Source organism: Lepisma saccharinum, chromosome 11, assembly GCF_977018435.1.
Source record: "Lepisma saccharinum chromosome 11, izLepSacc3.1, whole genome shotgun sequence".
Lineage (NCBI taxonomy): Eukaryota > Metazoa > Arthropoda > Insecta > Zygentoma > Lepismatidae > Lepisma > Lepisma saccharinum.
This window is the reverse complement of record NC_139239.1, coordinates 53,945,606-53,965,103: the sequence shown is the minus strand read 5'-3', so window position 1 is coordinate 53,965,103 and position 19,498 is coordinate 53,945,606. Positions and strand designations below refer to the sequence as shown.

General features: G+C 34.8%; 1 protein-coding gene across 1 annotated transcript in view; it reads left to right on the top strand.

The window, feature by feature from the left end:
- LOC145995255 (uncharacterized) overlaps positions 1–19,498 on the top strand; it is a 54,457-nt gene that overhangs the window by 31,446 nt on the left and 3,513 nt on the right. Inside the window, exons 4-5 of the mRNA XM_083131829.1 lie at positions 517–583; positions 7,352–7,408. Of these exons, the coding sequence (XP_082987955.1) occupies positions 517–583; positions 7,352–7,408 (124 nt within the window). The remainder of the gene's footprint in view (positions 1–516; positions 584–7,351; positions 7,409–19,498) is intronic.

The following is a 19,498-nucleotide window of genomic DNA, read 5'->3' as shown; positions in this document are numbered from 1 at the left end:
TCACCCCCTAATCGCCGCAACTGGCGTTTACTTTTTCTTCTATACTACGAGTATTTATATGTTAAATCTTCTGTTATCTGCAATTCCTTAAAATTCTAGTTAATATCGATTGTTTTCAGTTTCCTTATTTTTTGCTCACCTGCTATTGGATGTCCTTATACAGTTAGAAGTTCCATTTTCTTATTTTTATACTTTTGAAATAGTTCCTTCTTTCTTCTTGTGTTTCCTTGCATATTAGTTTTTATTTCAATTGACTTTCTGAAAAAGAACATAAAATAATAAATAAGTTACCGATAATGTCAAAAGTTATTGTAAGCTGAATTTACTTAAAATTATAAATTTGACAGTATTCAATTATACTTCCAGAATGGGGTTGTGGTAAAGTCATCGCCTTGTAATCAATGAGCCCTGGGTTCGCATATGGTGGTTCGGATCCCACTTTAAACTAAGTTCAGTGTGTTAGTCTATCTGTACAACAAAACATTCACTCAATAATGTTACATATTCGCATTTCAGCTACTATGTGGAAAATGTCCTCAGATTGGAAGAACAATGCATACGGGAACTTCTTGGCGAAGATGAGGTGAGTGTAACCCTTAATTGGTTAATATACACATATTTAATGTGTAAAATGATATGGTACAAGAAGAAAACTGGTTATTTACCAAAGTGTATTTGTACTATACATGAGAAGTTTTCAAGTTCAATTGTTCGACAGTTATATGTACTTTTCAGGTAATATGTGAGGTTCCTATGAATTCGAATTCGACCCACTGTGAAACAGAAAATATTCCTTCATGAACCATTTCCTGGTGATATAACTTTGTGTGATCATTATTAAGTTGTTGGTTCGTTTCGTTAAGGTTCAAACTATCGCATTGACAGTTTCAGTTTTGATATGAGAGATGGCAGTGCTGTGTTAAAAATCAAGATAAAGGTTACGATTTTCATTTAAAATATATTTTTATTTTTCTAGCAGAAATACTATTAGCATTTATGTAAACACTAAGACACGTACAAGTATCATCTTCAGAGTTACCTTTAAGGGTAGGAGGCAAATGGTACAATCTGAATCGACTTTGTGATAGTTCCAGAAATATTTATAAATACTATAAATACAAAATAAAACAAATCTTAAGCACCGTTATGTCAACATTATTATTCCTTGTGTTACACTGCAAAAAATTATAAAATGCATTGAACTAAATGGGTCAATGTCATATTGTAATTATTATTATTTATTATTATTATTTATTATTATTATTTATTATTATTATTATTTATTACACCTATAACAGAGCTTTCGCTCCAATTACAATAGGCTTGCATATATACATATTTTAAACAATTAAAAAATTATAATTCCAACAATACAATACAATACAATAACAATAGAAGAAAAAGGAGAGCAAAACTACAATAATGGTTTCATAAAAAAGACACCAGCATAGGTATTCTAGAGAACATAAATCCAAAAGTGATATTCACTGAGGTAGAACAAGGTACATATCTATATACAGACTGAGGCATTTATAACTATGCACATGCAAATACTCATATATAAACAAATATACACACATACAAGCAAATTGTATTTATAAACATACCCATATACACAGAAAACATCTATAATTATTTATTATTTATTCATGATTCATGACTTTCTTCGAAGGACAGACAGGAATTGCATGAATGGCATAGCAAAATCCAAGTCTCCACCGTTTCTGACTATTTCATTATGTTTAATACATAGTCTTAGAATGGGGGAATTCTGGTGTTCTGTTGAATTGGATTTACTGTAATAAAAAGGCTGCCTGAACCGCAACATGTCCTTCTTAGCATTAAATTTTAATGTTTGGAGGAGACTTGGACTGTCAACCAGCCCGTTGACTAACTTATATAAAAATAATTGATGAGATATTACTCTCCTTTCGTACAGAGGTGTAACATTGAATTCTCTGAGTAATTGTTTATATGATACCTGATCCTGAAAAGATGATCTTTTGTGTTTTTTGTAATATAAGTAACGCACAAATTTCTTCTGAATTATTTCTATTTTCTTGCTATTACATTGAGTGTGAGGTGACCAGACTACACTTGCGTATTCTAATTTGGTTCGAACAAGGCAATTAAAAAGGCTTGTCAGAGCTCTTTCATTATGCATGTCTTGTGAACTTCTAATTAGAAACCCTAACGTTCTGTAAGCATCATTACAAATCTGATCAATGTGTGTTCTAAAAGATAATTTATTATTTAATGTAACTCCTAAGTCATTTATCTGATTTACTCTTTGTAATGCACGGTTGTTCATTGTATACTGATAAATATTAGGTCTGATTTGCCTGGAAAACGTTATTGCAAAACATTTTGTGACATTAAAGTTTAATTTATTTTCTATGCTCCATCTTTGTGCATTTTCCAAGTCTTTTTGTAACTTATGTGCATCATTTGAATCTTTCATTACTTTATACAATTTTAAGTCATCAGCAAAAAGTAAGCATTTTGAGTATTTAAAAATTGTGGGTAGATCATTGATGTATAATAGAAAGAATAATGGTCCAAGATTGGAGCCTTGCGGTACACCAGAACAAACTTTGTAAGTGTATGACTTAGCTTGATTGTATGCTACAAATTGCATTCGATTGCATAGGTAAGAAGATATTAACGTAAGAAAGTTATGAGAGAGACCAAACTTAGACAATTTACTTAACAATACATCGTGGTCAAGAGTATCAAAGGCTTTGGCGAAGTCCATATATATTGCATCAACAGAATTCCTATCATCAAGGGAATCGGATATACTCTGTGTGAAATTGACCAAATTAGTTGAAGTAGACTTTCCAGGACAAAATCCATGTTGATCTATTGATATATAAGGTTTAACATGGTTGAATATCCTGTTATATAGTATATATTCAAATATTTTTGAAGGAGCCGAGATTAGAGAAATGGGTCGGTAATTTGTAATTTCGCATGGGTCTCCCTTTTTTAGAACAGGACAAATTTTGCTGATTTTCCAAAGATCAGGAAAAATTTGAGTTTTTAAAACAATATTATAAATATAACACAAAGGGGTGCATAATAATTCGGCACAACCTTTGAATATGTATGTTGGCAATTGATCAGGACCACTGGATTTGGTTGATTTTAGTTTTTTTATGGCTTCATTGCATTCTGCGTCGGTGATTGAATCTACCACCAGCGACTGAGATACTATCATGTCAGAGGGTTCAATAATGTTATATGTTGAAGGATTTGAAGCATACACTGTTTGAAAATATTCAGCAAAACCATTAGTAATTAATACGTTCGTTTCCAATCTATTACCCTTATACATCATATAGGCTAGTTTCCTATTCGTTTTTTTCTTATTTCTTATAAAATTCCAAAATGGTTTAATGTTGCTTATTAAATTGTTCTCTATTTCTGATACATATGTTTTATATGCTATATTTATCATTCTTTTTAGTTTTCTACGTAATTCAGCAAATTTAGTTTGATAGTAGTCTGAATATTTCATCTTTCTTCTGTATGTTTCTTTTTATTTTAAGTTTCTTATTATATCAGATGTAAACCAACATGGGTAAGAACGTTTTTTACATATTGATATTTTCGGCACATATATGTCTATCACACCATTAATTACCTTGTAAAAATAGTCTAAGGCTTCATTGGGATTCTTGTAAGTAGCTAAATTGTCCCATTTTTCATTTTCCAAGTGTTTGTACATATTGTAGAAGTCAGCCCTTGCATAATTGTATACAGTAACTGGATTTGATTTAACACTAGTAACCTTTTTGTTTAAAAAGACCTGAATATGTAGTGACGGGTGGTGGTGGTCTTCCTCAAGCAACGGGTGTAAATTTCTAGTAAGATTCATGCTATCACTTATATTTGTCAATAGTAAATCTAGGGTTTTCCCATTTTTATTTTTAACATGATTGACAGATTTAAAATTTCCCATTGATAAAAAATTAGCAAGAGAAATACTAATAGGTCCACCTTCCAATAAATTATATTGATCATCTATTATCGTGGTAATATTAAAATCACCAACAATAATTACTTTAGAACTATGCCGGTTAGCAATCTCCTCAACAAATTCAAAAAAATCCTGATACTTCTTAATTGGTGATTTTGGTGGAAAATATACTGATAAAAAGAAGTAGCTTGTATGTTCAAATATAAATTTGATACATACTATTTCTACATATTCTATAGTGATTTTAAATTGCTCAACAGAATATTTGTTTGCTACAGCAACCAAGACACCACCCCCTCCCTTATGGACCCGATCTTGGCGATAAACATTGTATCGGTTATCTATGAGCTCGCCATCGTATACACCCACATTTAACCAAGTTTCTGTTAGTGTGATTATATCATAATTTTCGAGGGATATACTAGAGTATAATTTATGTAATTTTGTATTTAACCCTCTAACATTCTGGTAATAGACAGATAGTTCACTAGTATCTGAAAAATAGTTGTCGGTTTCGGCCATACCTTTATTTCAAGTTGATGACATCATTTATTGAATTTAATATATGTACCACCAAATCATTAGCTCTCTTTCTCAACTTAACATTACCAGACCAATCATTATTATTGATATTTTTAATGATTTTTATGCTAACAAGACCAGTCAGAGACACAAAATTATGCAATTCCATTTCAATTTGATTCCCCTGTGTCAAATCATGAGTCGACTCAATAATAGACGGAATATTAAAGTCTCCAATTATTATAATTTTACAGCTACATATATTAAACATATCTTCTACAAATGCATAAAATGTTTGATAAGCTATAACATTTGACTTTGGCGGGAAGTATACACAAATTACAATTAAAGAGTAAATTTCAAGCCCAATCTTAATGCATACAATCTCAACATTTTCAATATTAACGTCTATGTTTCTTACATAATAATTACTTTTTACAGCCATTAAAGCACCTCCACCCCTTTTATCCATTCTATCCTGACGAAAAATTACATACCCATTATCGCTAAATTCAGAGTCCGTTACATTAGCCTTAAGCCAAGTTTCAGTTATGGCAATTATGTCATAATTGTTCGCTAACACGCTCAGATACATATCCGTTAGTTTAGTATTTAAGCCACAAACATTTTGATAATAAAATGACAAATTTGTATGACTCGCCATTCTAAACAAGAGCACGAACATCATGCACTGACTTAAGTATATGTACCCGAGAGTCATTTGCTGCTTTTCTAAGTTTTATATTGCCTGCCCAGTCAATCCAAAGAAAAGCATAATTTCTTTCATTTTTAAGTTTTCTAGCCTCATTGAATACACTCCTCCTTAGCGGTGTTAAATTACAATTAATATATACAGGCCCCCCCTGATTCAGACCGAGGTCCCTACAGTGTAACGTCCTTTTTACTTTACGTCTACGAAGAACTTCATCTCTGACGTCCCTCTTTACAAATTTAATTATTATACCAGGTACATTTTGATTTGATGATTTCAATCTATGACAACAATCAATCATGTTGTCTTCAAGTTTTACATCCAAAGCCTGACCTACATTCTTAACAATATTTACTACATTTTCGTTTTCACTAGTTGGGACCCCATGTATTTCCAAAGTGTTCCTTCTACCGTACTGGTCCAGTTCATCCAACTGTAATTCTAAAGTTCCTATTTTCTTCTGTAATCTGGCATTATCGCTTCTTAAATCGTCTATTACCTCCATACATTTCTTCAATTCAACGCTTTGACACTTTAATAGATTGGCGTTCTCGTCTAATTTTTCATGAGCTAAATTCAGTGATTTCCCAATCTCATCCTCCACCGTTTTATTACTTCTCCTTATTACATTTATTTCCTCCTTTATATCTAACAAAAGACGATACATCTCATCATGGGTAGGATGATGATCATCAGAAACCACGGGTGTTCCATCACCAATACTACCTCGGCGAGATTTTACACACACATCGCAGATCCATGATTGTTCCATAGAACGCATAAATTTAATGTCATCCTCTTTTAAATTCACACAGGCGCTGTGATAAATATTATTGCAGGTCTTACACTGAATCTTTTGAAACATATCCTGTCGCACCACCGTTTTGGAACATTTTCCACAAACCCCCATCTTATCGGTGTTGAGTCAGTGTCCGGTTAGAAAATAATTTATCACACTTGGTGACCTAGCAACACTGCGGTTAGAGCCAACAAAATCTAAATTGAGTTGGCAATTCTGAGTCCAACCCCGTTTGTTTACATTGTCATTCACCAACTAGAAAATACATCTACTACTGTATATAAGCCAAATATTTGTAATTATTTTTATAAATAAGTGCTCATGCGTACTTACTGTTCTTCGCAAGCATGATATAAACTCACAGATTGCACTAGAATCACTTAAATAACATACAAACACCGGACACGAAACAGTCACCGTTATCGCTGAACCATCGTTGCCAAGATTGGATCTGGGTACTAATTATCTTGTTAACAAAAGTCGTTCTGATATAGTTTGAAATCTAATCGTATTGCCAGTTTGTTTTGGAGCTTTTTGCACAAGAAAATTAGCACCGAAGAAATTGATTCTTCTAAGCCACAGATTTAATTTTATGCAACATTTGCAAGTACAATGCTATAACTGGAGACGAAATTTTGCATTGCATGATAGAGGGAAGCACTTTAGCGATGTTTCAATAACTTGAAATGGAGTGAAAATGTTTTTAATGAACTAAATTTTCATTTTTCGGCGACAATATGTGAAAAAAATTATGCAATTGAGAATTTTAACAGAATGACACATAAATGAGAGATTCCTGGTTTTTGTTTTAATGGCAACGGTATATCTTTCAGAGTAAAGTGCTAGCTTTACAAGTTATGACAGCTGAACTGAACTGAAATCCGAAATGTAGTAAATGAACAGGGAATTGTATGAATTTCATACGCAAAATATATTAACTGATGACTTTAATTGAATTTTACTATTATTACAATTATATTGATAGTGGTACATCACTTGATGGAGTGACATTAACAAATAAATAAATGAAGGGCTCTGGTGTAAAACATGGTAAGTGACATTTTGGTTATTTCTGAGATAATTAATATAAATGGTTATTAGAAGCTATACTGTAGATAAATTGTTTTCGTGTTGTGTTTACCAATTTTAGAAGCCTTCACCGAGTCCAATGGAAATTGTATGATCTGGCAATTTCACTCGAATATTGAAGGATGGTACATTTTACTTTGTAACTAAGAAATAACCAAAATGTCACTTACCTGTTTTACACACGAACCCTTCAAATTATAAATAACAAAACTTATATTTCTCAATAACATTTTTCTAACAATTACAGTTGGCAATAAATTCAAGGATACTGGATCTTGATGGCACAGAACTCTGTCCCTCAGAGGTTAGTACTTTTATTGTAAATAATTCGTAGCAATAATATCAACTAAATTATTAACTTGTTGACATGTTTATTTATTAAAAGTGATACTATTCAGAAATACGTAATAAAGATGTGTAATATTAGTTGTTATTATTATCGTAAACCCTTTCCATCAAAATATCTCAGCACATCACCGGAAATCGAAGAAATTATGGAAGAATGAATCACCCAATATCGCATTGGAATTACATTAATGGATTATTAGTATTTATCTTTAGTGTTCAACACATTAAGACGTATTATTATTAGTATATCTGTAGTTTCGGCCTTTTCTTGAGAATTCATTGTACAGTCACGGAAACTTCTGAGTTGTAACGATTCCATTGAAAGTAGGATTGATAAAAGTAAGTAATTCTTGACCTTCCTAAAGAAGATTCTACCGGTAACATGATGTATAACTACGCACAACATTCCAATATATGGCTGACTCTAACATATTGTCGCAGATTTTAAAAATTGACTAGCGACAGTGAGAAAAAATATAATGGCACGTTTATTATTCTCATTTAATGATACACGTGATAGAGAAATCACATAGACATTTAAAAACACACACTGTAGCCTACTCCTTAATTTCTTAAAAAGAAGGTAATGGAAATTTCATAAGCAAAGTCGAAATATTAAAAAAAGTGTATATACAGGGTGGGGCAAAAAAAGGTAACGGAAACATGAAAATGAGATATAACTTCGGCTACTTTTTTTTGCTCCACCCTGTATATTTTTTAACACTGTATTTGGAAATTCAGGCACCAGGTGAAAATTTCCAGGCGCCATGGCGTCCTGCATTTTACTATCCCTTCCTCCACCCCTTTCAAATCGCATCCTATTTGTGACTAATCAACCTACAGGGTTGTCGTCATCTGCAGTCGAGGATGAGAATATGCGGAGCCTTAATTCAATGTTCTCTCATGTGGTGACACGTGCTAGGTTTATGCGAGACTTTTTTTTAAGCTTTTACATTACACCATGTTCTAAGTTGTACAGTGTCTCTCAAAAGTTTTAGGACAACGACATTTTAAACTAGGCAACCCAATTTACACAAGGCGTTGGTGGGTTGCGTGTAGAGTTAGGCTCAATTTCAGGGTTGCCACATGCACAATAGATATTTATAAAATACGCGAAAGAAATAAAAACAAGTATTATTGCATAAAATTATTAAAAATATCACTATTATATCGCAAGAGACAAAATTCTTTCTCAAGGGGAAAAAATAGGTTTTCTAGTATTTCATCGCTGATGAGTCTACAGAATGGAAAAGAGGTGAGAGAAAACGAGAGGTGACAAAGGACAAGAGAAAGAGAAAGCGAAATGAGAAGAGGAAAAGTAGAGGAGAGAAGAAAGAGAATAGACTAGGAGAGGAGATGTAGTGTGGGGATTGGAAAAGATTCAAGGAGAGATGAGGAAAATGGAGCAAAGAAGAGAAAAGAGAAGGCAAACGAGATGAGAGAAGAGGAGACGAGAAGAGGGGAGTGGAGAGTACAGTAAAGGAGAGAAAAAGAAAAGAACGAAAAGAAGAGGAGAAGAGTGCAGTGGAGTAGGAAGTCTAAGACAATAGAGGAGATACGAGGAGTGGAGATGAGTGGGATGGAGATAAGATGCGAGAAAAGTAGGGAAGGCGATGTGAGATAAAAGCAGAGCAGAAGGAGGGGAGAGAAGAAGGAGAAGAGAAGAACAGAAGGGATTGAAGATAAGAGGTAGTAGCAGAAAATATGGTCTCAGCGTCAAGAATTGACGCATTGGTTAAATGATCGACTTGAAACATTCAATAACATTTTGAAATGTATTGGAGAATGTATTAGATCGGTTCTAAATCCCTTTTGGCTTAGTTCAAAGATCTTACATGGAAGATTTTACCTGCGATTATACCACTAAAAACATGAATGTAATTTTAATATTTATAAGAATTATCCAATTTTTGTCCACTTCTCGCTTCGTTGAAATGGAGATTTTGTAATTTAATATTTCCCCTCCCCCCATTGTTAATTCCAAACTGAATCATTCCGTTTCACACTGCGTGGACAATGAACACAATGGGATAGGTCTAAAACTTACGAAAATTTTCTGCCAGCGGAAGGGTTTGAACCTACGACCATCAGATTGACAGTCCTGAACGGTAAACACTACCCTACAAGCTTTCGCTTCTGAAAGTAAGTAGAAGGAGCTGACCAAGGTGAAATGTAGATGTAACTCTCCTCCGACATGTAATGTGCAATCAATACTTGTTTATAACAAAGAAAACGAAGGTAATACGACTCGGCGAAAACATTTAATAGAGAATTGCACATGATGAGAACTTTTCATTCGATATTTGCGGAGGTATCCTTGCATTGAACTCGAGTGGGAAAATGGGTAAAATTAGTATGTCCTGAATATCCACAAATATAAATAGTTATTTCATTAATATTTGTCAATGTCTTTGAAGGAGTACACAATTATCGTTAGAGTATCATAATTCACGATCTTATACATGAAATTATCCCTTTGAACGTGTATCAATTCATTTATTTGTTTATTTCTTTTATAAATTCCATATGCAGAACAATGTAGCCACTATATACTGCTATTACAAATAATGTTACCATGCTCTTGTTTAATAGAAGGGGATTTAAAAAAAAGAATAAAAAGAACACCTAGTATGGAGGACCTGGGACCGCAATCAATGCTTTCAAGAACTCTAACCAATACACTACGCCCTTTGTTTCCCTTGGTGCAACAGTTCTTAATTATTCTGTCGTGTCAATATTGTAAACGTTATCCTACAAAGGGAAGTCCAATACTCTGATATAGCTCTGTACTTCTAGAATTACTCTACACACATGCATTTGAAATTTAACTCTGAGTTTATTTCTTCGTTGTTAGTATATCTAAGCTTGTGAATATATTTTATAGTATGTAATTTTATAACGGTTACATGAACATCTACGAAATTTGTTCTTTATAATAACCTCCGGTTGACCAAGTTGCCAATATAAAGAAATGGAATATAGATTGTCTTCGAGCTTACAGTGTTAAAAAGGAGCGGATACACGTATTACTATCCCAATACTTATTCAATAAGGTTTCTTGTTTGTCAGAAATTATCACTTAAACTATTGTATGTTGAGCTAGTGCCCACCTAGCCGCCTCTGATGAAATCTATCATTCTTCAGAATCTCTTTAAAATTCGACTCTGGTCACTTGTATCTTGCTGGATGCAGACACTGTGCATCAACGCACCATGTTTTGCGATAAGAAGCGACCTTGAAAGCGTGAGTGAGTCACTTTGATCGCGAGCAAGCTAGACTACCAAGCTTGTCTGCCTTTGAAAACCAAGTCGCTTTTTTTCACCGTTCCCGAACACGATTGCTATTGTAGAAGTATATAATCTCTCAAAAGAGCAAGAAAGGAAATTCGACCAATGTTCTCCCGTCGTATAAAACCAAATATTATCTAATAAACGAAGAGTTCACGATTGTCAATAAACCTATCTGAGCATAAGGTGGATGTAAATAACAAATTTAATAGAAAGATTCTCCAAAATTTCTCTCCCACTGTCTACGTCAGGCCAGTATCCGGGGGAGGGGGGGCATGGGCTGTCATGCCCCCTCGAAACCTGGAATATTTAAATTTGAACCTATCAATAACTACGAAAATAATATTGTCGATATTAGAAATGTGTAAAAATTTCAATTTTTTTCTTACCTAAATGAATATTTTTCTTGCGCAAAAGTCTTCATGGTGCAATATTGGATGGTTTTAGTTTTATATAGAAAGGCTAGCAGACGTCCGATTCACCGATTTAGTCAGGACAGTGCGTTACTTTCAATCCCTGTCCTGACTTTTTCGAACTGCAATCGTGATGCGAGAATGTCTCTTTATTATTGTTTTTCTCTTAACTCGAAATTAGACATGTTCTTTATTGTGATAATAATTCCTAGTACGCAACATTTAATTTATAAATATATTATTTTCTAAACATAGAATTATCATGACTTTTCAATGGCGCTCGCACTATTTGAACTATTTTGTAATATCTCTCTCTCACACACATATATATATATATATAAAAAAAATTTAGGTCTGGCCCCTCCCTCAAAGAAATCCTGCGTACGAGCCTGGTATACGCCAATGACAGAAATGCAAGCAATATTTTTATTTATTTTTAACCCAATTAAAGGAATGTGGAAGAATTTAAGAGAAATAAAAAGAGCGGAACTACTGTTGCTCTACTTTAAAAATTGTTGTTCTTCGAGGAAGAAAAATAAGAAGGATTTACTCTAGCACCTTAACACAGTGTCCCACGAGTCTCTCTTAACTAATACTGTCAAATGTGCAAATGTGAAGTGATTTTATGAATAAAAATTTCCGCGTCATTACGTCTAACTTTGCGAAAATTTGGTAGTTCGCAATGATGTAATTATTTCATGTTACCTTACGCAACAGCAAATACATTTCATAAGACTGTCCTGAACACGATTCTTGCATCAGTAAACAAGCATTTCGTCTGTTGCAGTATCACAGGAAAAGAACATCGTCCTGCAATGTTCAAGCCTCTAGATATTTTCCATTAATAATGTTTAATAAAATAAAAGTAGGTTAGAAGAAATAACTCGCATTTTCACAACTACCAATATTCTCTTTTTTCTTCATCACTTGAAAATTATTTCTCGAAGATATCTGCTGTGCTACAAGAAAGCAATTCAAAATTAAAGTAAAAGTTCAACTACATGTCTACCCAACGACATTTACAATATTGGAGGTACAGAATACTTAAAAAATGTTGTTTCAATCAAAGATAACGTCGTGGTGTGGTGGTTAGAGTTCTCGATTGGGCTGCTAGCGATCCAAGGTTCGATTCTCCTTAGGAGGTGCTTTTTTTAATTCTCCTTTTATTATAAACAAGAGCATGGTAACGTTATTTGTAATAGCAGTATATAGTGGCTACATTGTTCTGCATATGGAATTTATAAAAAAAAATCAAATAAATGAATTGACACACGTTCAAAGGGATAATTTCATGTATAAGATCGTGAATTATGATACTCTAACGATAATTGTGTACTCCTTCAAAGACATTGACAAATATTAATGAAATAACTATTTATATTTGTGGATATTCAGGACATACTAATTTTACCCCTTTTCCCACTCGAGTTCAATGCAAGGATACCTCCGCAAATATCGAATGAAAAGTTCTCATCATGTGCAATTCTCTATTAAATGTTTTCGCCGAGTCGTATTACCTTCGTTTTCTTTGTTATAAACAAGTATTGATTGCACATTACATGTCGGAGGAGAGTTACATCTACATTTCACCTTGGTCAGCTCCTTCTACTTACTTTCAGAAGCGAAAGCTTGTAGGGTAGTGTTTACCGTTCAGGACTGTCAATCTGATGGTCTTAGGTTCAAACCCTTCCGGTGGCAGAAAATTTTCGTAAGTTTTAGACCTATCCCATTGTGTTCATTGTCCACGCAGTGTGAAACGGAATGATTCAGTTTGGAATTAACGATGGGGGGAGGGGAAATATTAAATTACAAAATCTCCATTTCAACGAAGCGAGAAGTGGACAAAAATTGGATAATTCTTATAAATATTAAAATTACATTCATGTTTTTAGTGGTATAATCGCAGGTAAAATCTTCCATGTAAGATCTTTGAACTAAGCCAAAAGGCATTTAGAACCGATCTAATACATTCTCCAATACATTTCAAAATGTTATTGAATGTTTCAAGTCGATCATTTAACCAATGCGTCAATTCTTGACGCTGAGACCATATTTTCTGCTACTACCTCTTATCTTCAATCCCTTCTGTTCTTCTCTTCTCCTTCTTCTCTCCCCTCCTTCTGCTCTGCTTTTATCTCACATCGCCTTCCCTACTTTTCTCGCATCTTATCTCCATCCCACTCATCTCCACTCCTCGTATCTCCTCTATTGTCTTAGACTTCCTACTCCACTGCACTCTTCTCCTCTTCTTTTCGTTCTTTTCTTTTTCTCTCCTTTACTGTACTCTCCACTCCCCTCTTCTCGTCTCCTCTTCTCTCATCTCGTTTGCCTTCTCTTTTCTCTTCTTTGCTCCATTTTCCTCATCTCTCCTTGAATCTTTTCCAATCCCCACACCACATCTCCTCTCCTAGTCTATCCTCTCTTTCTTCTCTCCTCTACTTTTCCTCTTCTCGTTTCGCTTTCTCTTTCTCCTGTCCTTTGTCACCTCTCGTTTTCTCTCACCTCTTTTCCATTCTGTAGACTCATCAGCGATGAAATACTAGAAAACCTATTTTTTCCCCTTGAGAAAGAATTTTGTCTCTTGCGATATAATAGTGATATTTTTAATAATTTTATGCAATAATACTTGTTTTTATTTCTTTCGCGTATTTTATAAATATCTATTGTGCATGTGGCAACCCTGAAATTGAGCCTAACTCTACACGCAACCCACCAACGCCTTGTGTAAATTGGGTTGCCTAGTTTAAAATGTCGTTGTCCTAAAACTTGTTGAGAGACACTGTACCAAGCAGGGAAAGAGACAGAGAGAGATGTTAATTCTATTTTCCATTAATTCCCTTGATCTTCTGTCTTGACGCATGCTCATTGTTGCCGTCACAACAATGGTGATGTGTTTCCAGAAGTAACACAAGGCTTCACATTGTCATGCTGCTTCTGTCAAGGCAACTTCGTCGCGTATCGTTTCCATCTCCGAGAAAGAAAAAGGTCTTAACACATTTCTTTCGAAGGCGCTGAGGTGTAATATTAATTACACTATGTCAAGTGAAGTAACAATGAGAAAACCCAGACTTGAATCATCTCAACAAAAGAAGCTCACTTTATGCCTGGTGGTTTGACATCTGAATTCGAATGATGGAATAGTACATTAAGAGATGATTAAATGTATCCTCTTATCTGCTTAGACCATAAGTAATTCTTAACCTTTCATGTGCCATTTTTCACCTTTAAAATGTTTTGTTGTCGTGAACCTCCAGTGTGAATGATGGCCTAACTTTAATAAGAGTGTTGCTGCTACATGCAACTTCCAGATCTTGTTTTTCCAAATAGCGCATTCACTTATTTTTAAGATAGAGAAGAGCAAAAAATGGCCGAAATGACTTCTTGTAACTGGAACCAAAACGGAAAAGTATTTTCTATGATGATCTGATTCATTCAAAGTTTTGTATAAATAATCTCTAACAATTATAAAAAAGGGAAAATATGTGTCCGTTATTCTCTATTAAAGCGTGCAAAATAGTATTTTCACTGTAATTACACTAACTTGTTAGTCTACACATGGTTTTAGAATCTGACAATCACATAATAAATAATAAATAAAATCAATCCTAATATGTGCTTATTTAGTACTTTTTACACATAAAATGTTTCTGAATTTAAAATATGTGTTAACTTTTTAACTTCAGGCAGGTAAATTAACCTCACTAACTGAGCGTTGCAAGTGTTAGATAGGTCTACCAGGAGCGTATATTCCAGCCTAGCTAGGCTATATACGAAACCTGAAGCCTAGAAAGTAAAATACTGAATAAACTCTGAATTAACCTGATTTGAAAAAGAGGATAATGGCGATTTTGAAGTTGGCAACCTGAATTCTTAGGAGTTGGCAACCTATATTCTTAGGAGATGTCAACCTGAATTCTTAGGAGTTGGCAACCTGGATTCTTAGGAGTTGTCAACCTGAATTCTTAGAAGTTGGCAACCTGAATTCTTAGAAGTTGGCACCTTGAATTATTAGAAGTAGGCAACTTGAATTATTAGAAGTTGGCAACTTGAATTCTTAGAAGTTGGCAACATGAATTTATATAAGTTTGCAACCTGACTAGCGTTGGGATGGTAATGTGACTTCCTTGAAGACGTCAAGAATGAGTCTAGTCTTCTCCCCTCCTCCATAGCCTAGGACCAGGTGCCATAGTGAGCTAGTCCAGGTCTTAGACTCAGCATTTGTCACTGAGGTCTACATTCTGACATGGGCGCCGCGGAAATATCTTGAAACACTAAGGGCGCCGTGAAACGAAAAAGTTTGGGAACCACTGGGCTTTCATATATTAATATTATTATAACAAAAAATACGAGGGAGCAAAACACTGAAGTTTTCAAGTGCAATTAGAAATGACGAATTGGAATAAGCTGAGGCTTAAAATGATCAAATGATGGGCCTTCTCGATATTATGTTCCCGATCACGTGAAACCAGAGGTGTTTGACTGTCATAAGCTCACGAAACGAAAGTAGAAGGTTTACTCTAATGAGTAGGGTTAAGCAGAGGGTATACAGCGTATATCGCCGGATCCCCTCAACTACAGCCCTGTTTCTCGAGGTTGGATAGCATTTTGCTTTCACAATAATAAATAATATGGTTAGGCTGTGAAGTGTTTTGAATTTCAACATGTTCTCCACAACTTAGTCCATGGGTGAAGACGCGTTTGTTTTCACACAATAACGATGTCTGCCTTGAGTCAACTGACAAATACAGCCGAAACCGCTTATAACGACTCCGAAGGGACCGCCAATTTACGGTCGTTATAACCGATAGTTGCATAAACCGGGGGTTTTCCCCCTAAACATTTCAAATCCGTAAGTTTTATGTTTTAAACTTGCTGTATGTGCTATAATAGTCATGAATGAAACATCCTCGTTCCAGTTACTGTATTACAAAAATATATTACAGTACAAAAATGAAAATACAGTACAATATTCTATACATAAATTACTGTATTTACTCTCCTACAATAAATGCAATACCGTAAATTACGATGGCCTACACTTTCTCCTCTTTTTACAATGTTGTACGAATGTGATGTACTGTACCTTACCCATTAGAAAAATCCAACACACTTTACATAACCACAAAACATCAATAACGAATGTACTATTATTCCACTTCTGTTCTTAAGAAAAAATGACACATTATCGGAATTTAATCTTTTTGGTTTTCTACAATAACAGCTAAGACAGTGTTGTTCATTTTTTTTAACCAGTTGCTTTCACTTTAAAATCCAATACAGTAACACATACTACTACAGTATACTGTTCTACTTCATGTAATCAGTTATCTTTGTTTGCTTTTTGCACTTAAGATGTGCGTACGCATTTTGCATTTGACGATGCATTCGTTTCAACGCCTCATTATTGTCATTTGTATTAAACTCTTCTTTGAAAATAATAAATTTTTGTAAAGTAGTCACTGCACTGACAGCTTCGTTAAGTGATGGCACACCAAACTGTTCTTCCTGTTCGTTTTCATTTTCGTCAATCATGTGTTGGCTTTGGATGTCAGCTACAATTTATTCTTCACTCGCTGAGGAGCACACGGATAGGTTGTTGTCTACCTCGGCAAAGTCCTCTACTTCACAAGTTGACAAAGATGGACCAAGTTCTTGCGCTAATCGCGCCAGAGGAATGTCATCCTCCTCATTTTCATCATCAGCAGCATCAGTTGTTGAAAGCGTGTCACCCTCACCGTGGGATGATGAATAAAGATCTCTGAAACCTGCATGTTTAAAACAATTGGCAGTGGTCCTTTGAGTGACATTTTACCACGCTTCCAATATCATTAAAATTGCATCCAGAACGTTGAAAACTCTTTCTTTATCTTCTTCGATTCTCTGTAATATATTCATCACTTGAAGTTTCCTGTACTGCATTTTAAGAGATTTTATAACTTCCTGGTCCATAGGTTGTAAAACTGAAGTGACGCTTGGTTCACAAGCTTTATACACTGAAGATTGTCGACTACTGGATGAGCAGGGCAGTTATCAACCAGGAGAAGAATATTTTGTTTCTTTAATTTCAGCTGAGAGTCCCAGTTACGCAACCACTTTTGAAAAAAATCCGATGTCATCCAAGACTTTGCATTGGAGATAAAAAATGTGTAAAATCCTATAGACCAATCTCACTTCTATCGCCACTATCAATTATTTGTGAAAAAATCATCAAAAGCAGGTTACTTCAGTTTGCGTCACCATATATCAACACAGCGCAACATGGTTTTCTTCCAGGCAGCTCTTGCCTAACAAATCTTTCCGTCTTACTTTCGCATGCTGCCAGAGCTATTGATAATAACTCCCAACTTGACACTATATATTTGGACATTTCGAAAGCCTTTGACAAAATTAATCATAAATTTCCTCTTCATAAATTATCATCCAGATTTAACATCCATGGCAATTTTTTTTCTTTACTCCAGGACTACCTCCATGAGCGTGAACAACGTGTTGTTCTTTCAGGTACCTCCCCGTTTTGTCTGGAATTCCCCAGGGGAGTGTCTTAGGGCCGCTCCTATTCCTTCTGTACATGGATGACCTCCCTGAAAAACTGTCCTCCCTCCCTATCAATATACTTTTGTTTGCGGATGACTGTAAACTCTTTAAGGAGATCTCATCGCATCATGACATGATGATTCTTCAAAATGCTCTCACAGAACTTGTTAAGTGGTGTCGTCAGTGGAATTTAGAACTAAACCCTCAGAAATGCTCTTTCCTTACTTATTCCCTAAAAAATAACAAAGTGGTGTCTACTTATTCTATTGAAAACAATCCAATCCAAAACGTTTCCACCCAAAAGGACCTAGGTATTATCATGGATGAAAAACTCACTTTTAATTATCATATTATTGCTACCACTAAAAAAGCCATGCGCCTTCTCGGTCTTCTATACAGATTTAGCGAAATTCAAAACCCATCATCTCTTTCTTTATTCTTTAAATCTTTCATCTCGCCCATCCTTGAATACTGTTCCCCAATTTGGGCAATGGCCTCAAAAACCAATCTCACCAGAATAGATTCTGTTCTCAGTTTCTTTCTTGCAATTGTTCGCCATAGAATACCTTCCTTTCGACATGTATCCAAATCAGACACCATGGCTGCTCTGAATATTCACACTCCATCCTTTCGTCGTGATCTAGCTGACATGAAATTTTTATACAAGATAATAAATGGCAAAATCAGAACAGATCTAATTAACGAACTCACACTTAGGGTACCCCAAAAGCTAACGCGCAACCTGCAACTCTTCCACAACCCAACCACTAGGCTATCCCTTCTACAACGCTCCTTGTCTTACAGGATCCCAAGAATCTACAACAAACTTCCCCTGAATGTAGATATTTTCCTTCCAGAACGTAATTTTTGTATATTACTGACGAAGAACATGTAAATTTATCCCATCTTGTTATTGTTTATATCTTTTGTTATTTTTTATTTCTACTTTATGTTGTTTCAGTGTAAAATGGCCAAATAAGACTGTATCTGAAACTGTGAGTAAATAAATAAATAAACTATAGGTACGGAGTGAATGTTTTTAAAACATCTTTGTTTTCTCGATTTGCCAATCACCAAAAGTTTTTCTTTACATGTTCCTGTCATGTTTGCAGCAACCATAACTGTGATTCTTGTCTTAGACATTTTCCCACCCGAACACTGTTCATCTTTAAATTTGAGTGTTTTATCTGCGGTCATATTGTAAAACAAGCCAGTTTCATCTGCATTGAATATATCATCTGGGTTGTAACCTTCACACAAAGCAGGCCACTTCTTAGATAGCCACTCGTCTGTTACGCCATCAGGTACACCGGCAGCTTCGCCACAAATTTTCCCGGCGACAATATCATGGCGAGCTCGGAAACGTTGTATCCAAGAGGATTGAAGTTTGGATTGCCCAACCGACGCGCAAATTCATTGGCTTTCATATGCAGAATTGATAGGCATACTTGTTCTTTGCTGCTTAAACCATCTAAGTAAAGCTTCTTCAATGCCTTTGTGCTCAGATGATCTTGCCCGCTCGATTTTTAGAGATTTTTGTTCGAAAAGAGACTGTATTTCCTCTCTGTCCTTCCAAATTGTAGAAATCGTTGAGTGTGATACACCCAATTCCTTCGCGATGCTGACGTTTGTTTCCCCATTTTCTAATCACCATATTATGTGTGACTTTTGTTCAATATTAAACACTTTCCTTTTCTTTGGCGACATCTTGACAGCGATGCTTGCCTTGACCATTTAACAGACATACTGATTTGAAATCTACAATCTACTGAAAACAAGAGTTTGAAAATAAGCGTTACGTTGTTGTCGGCA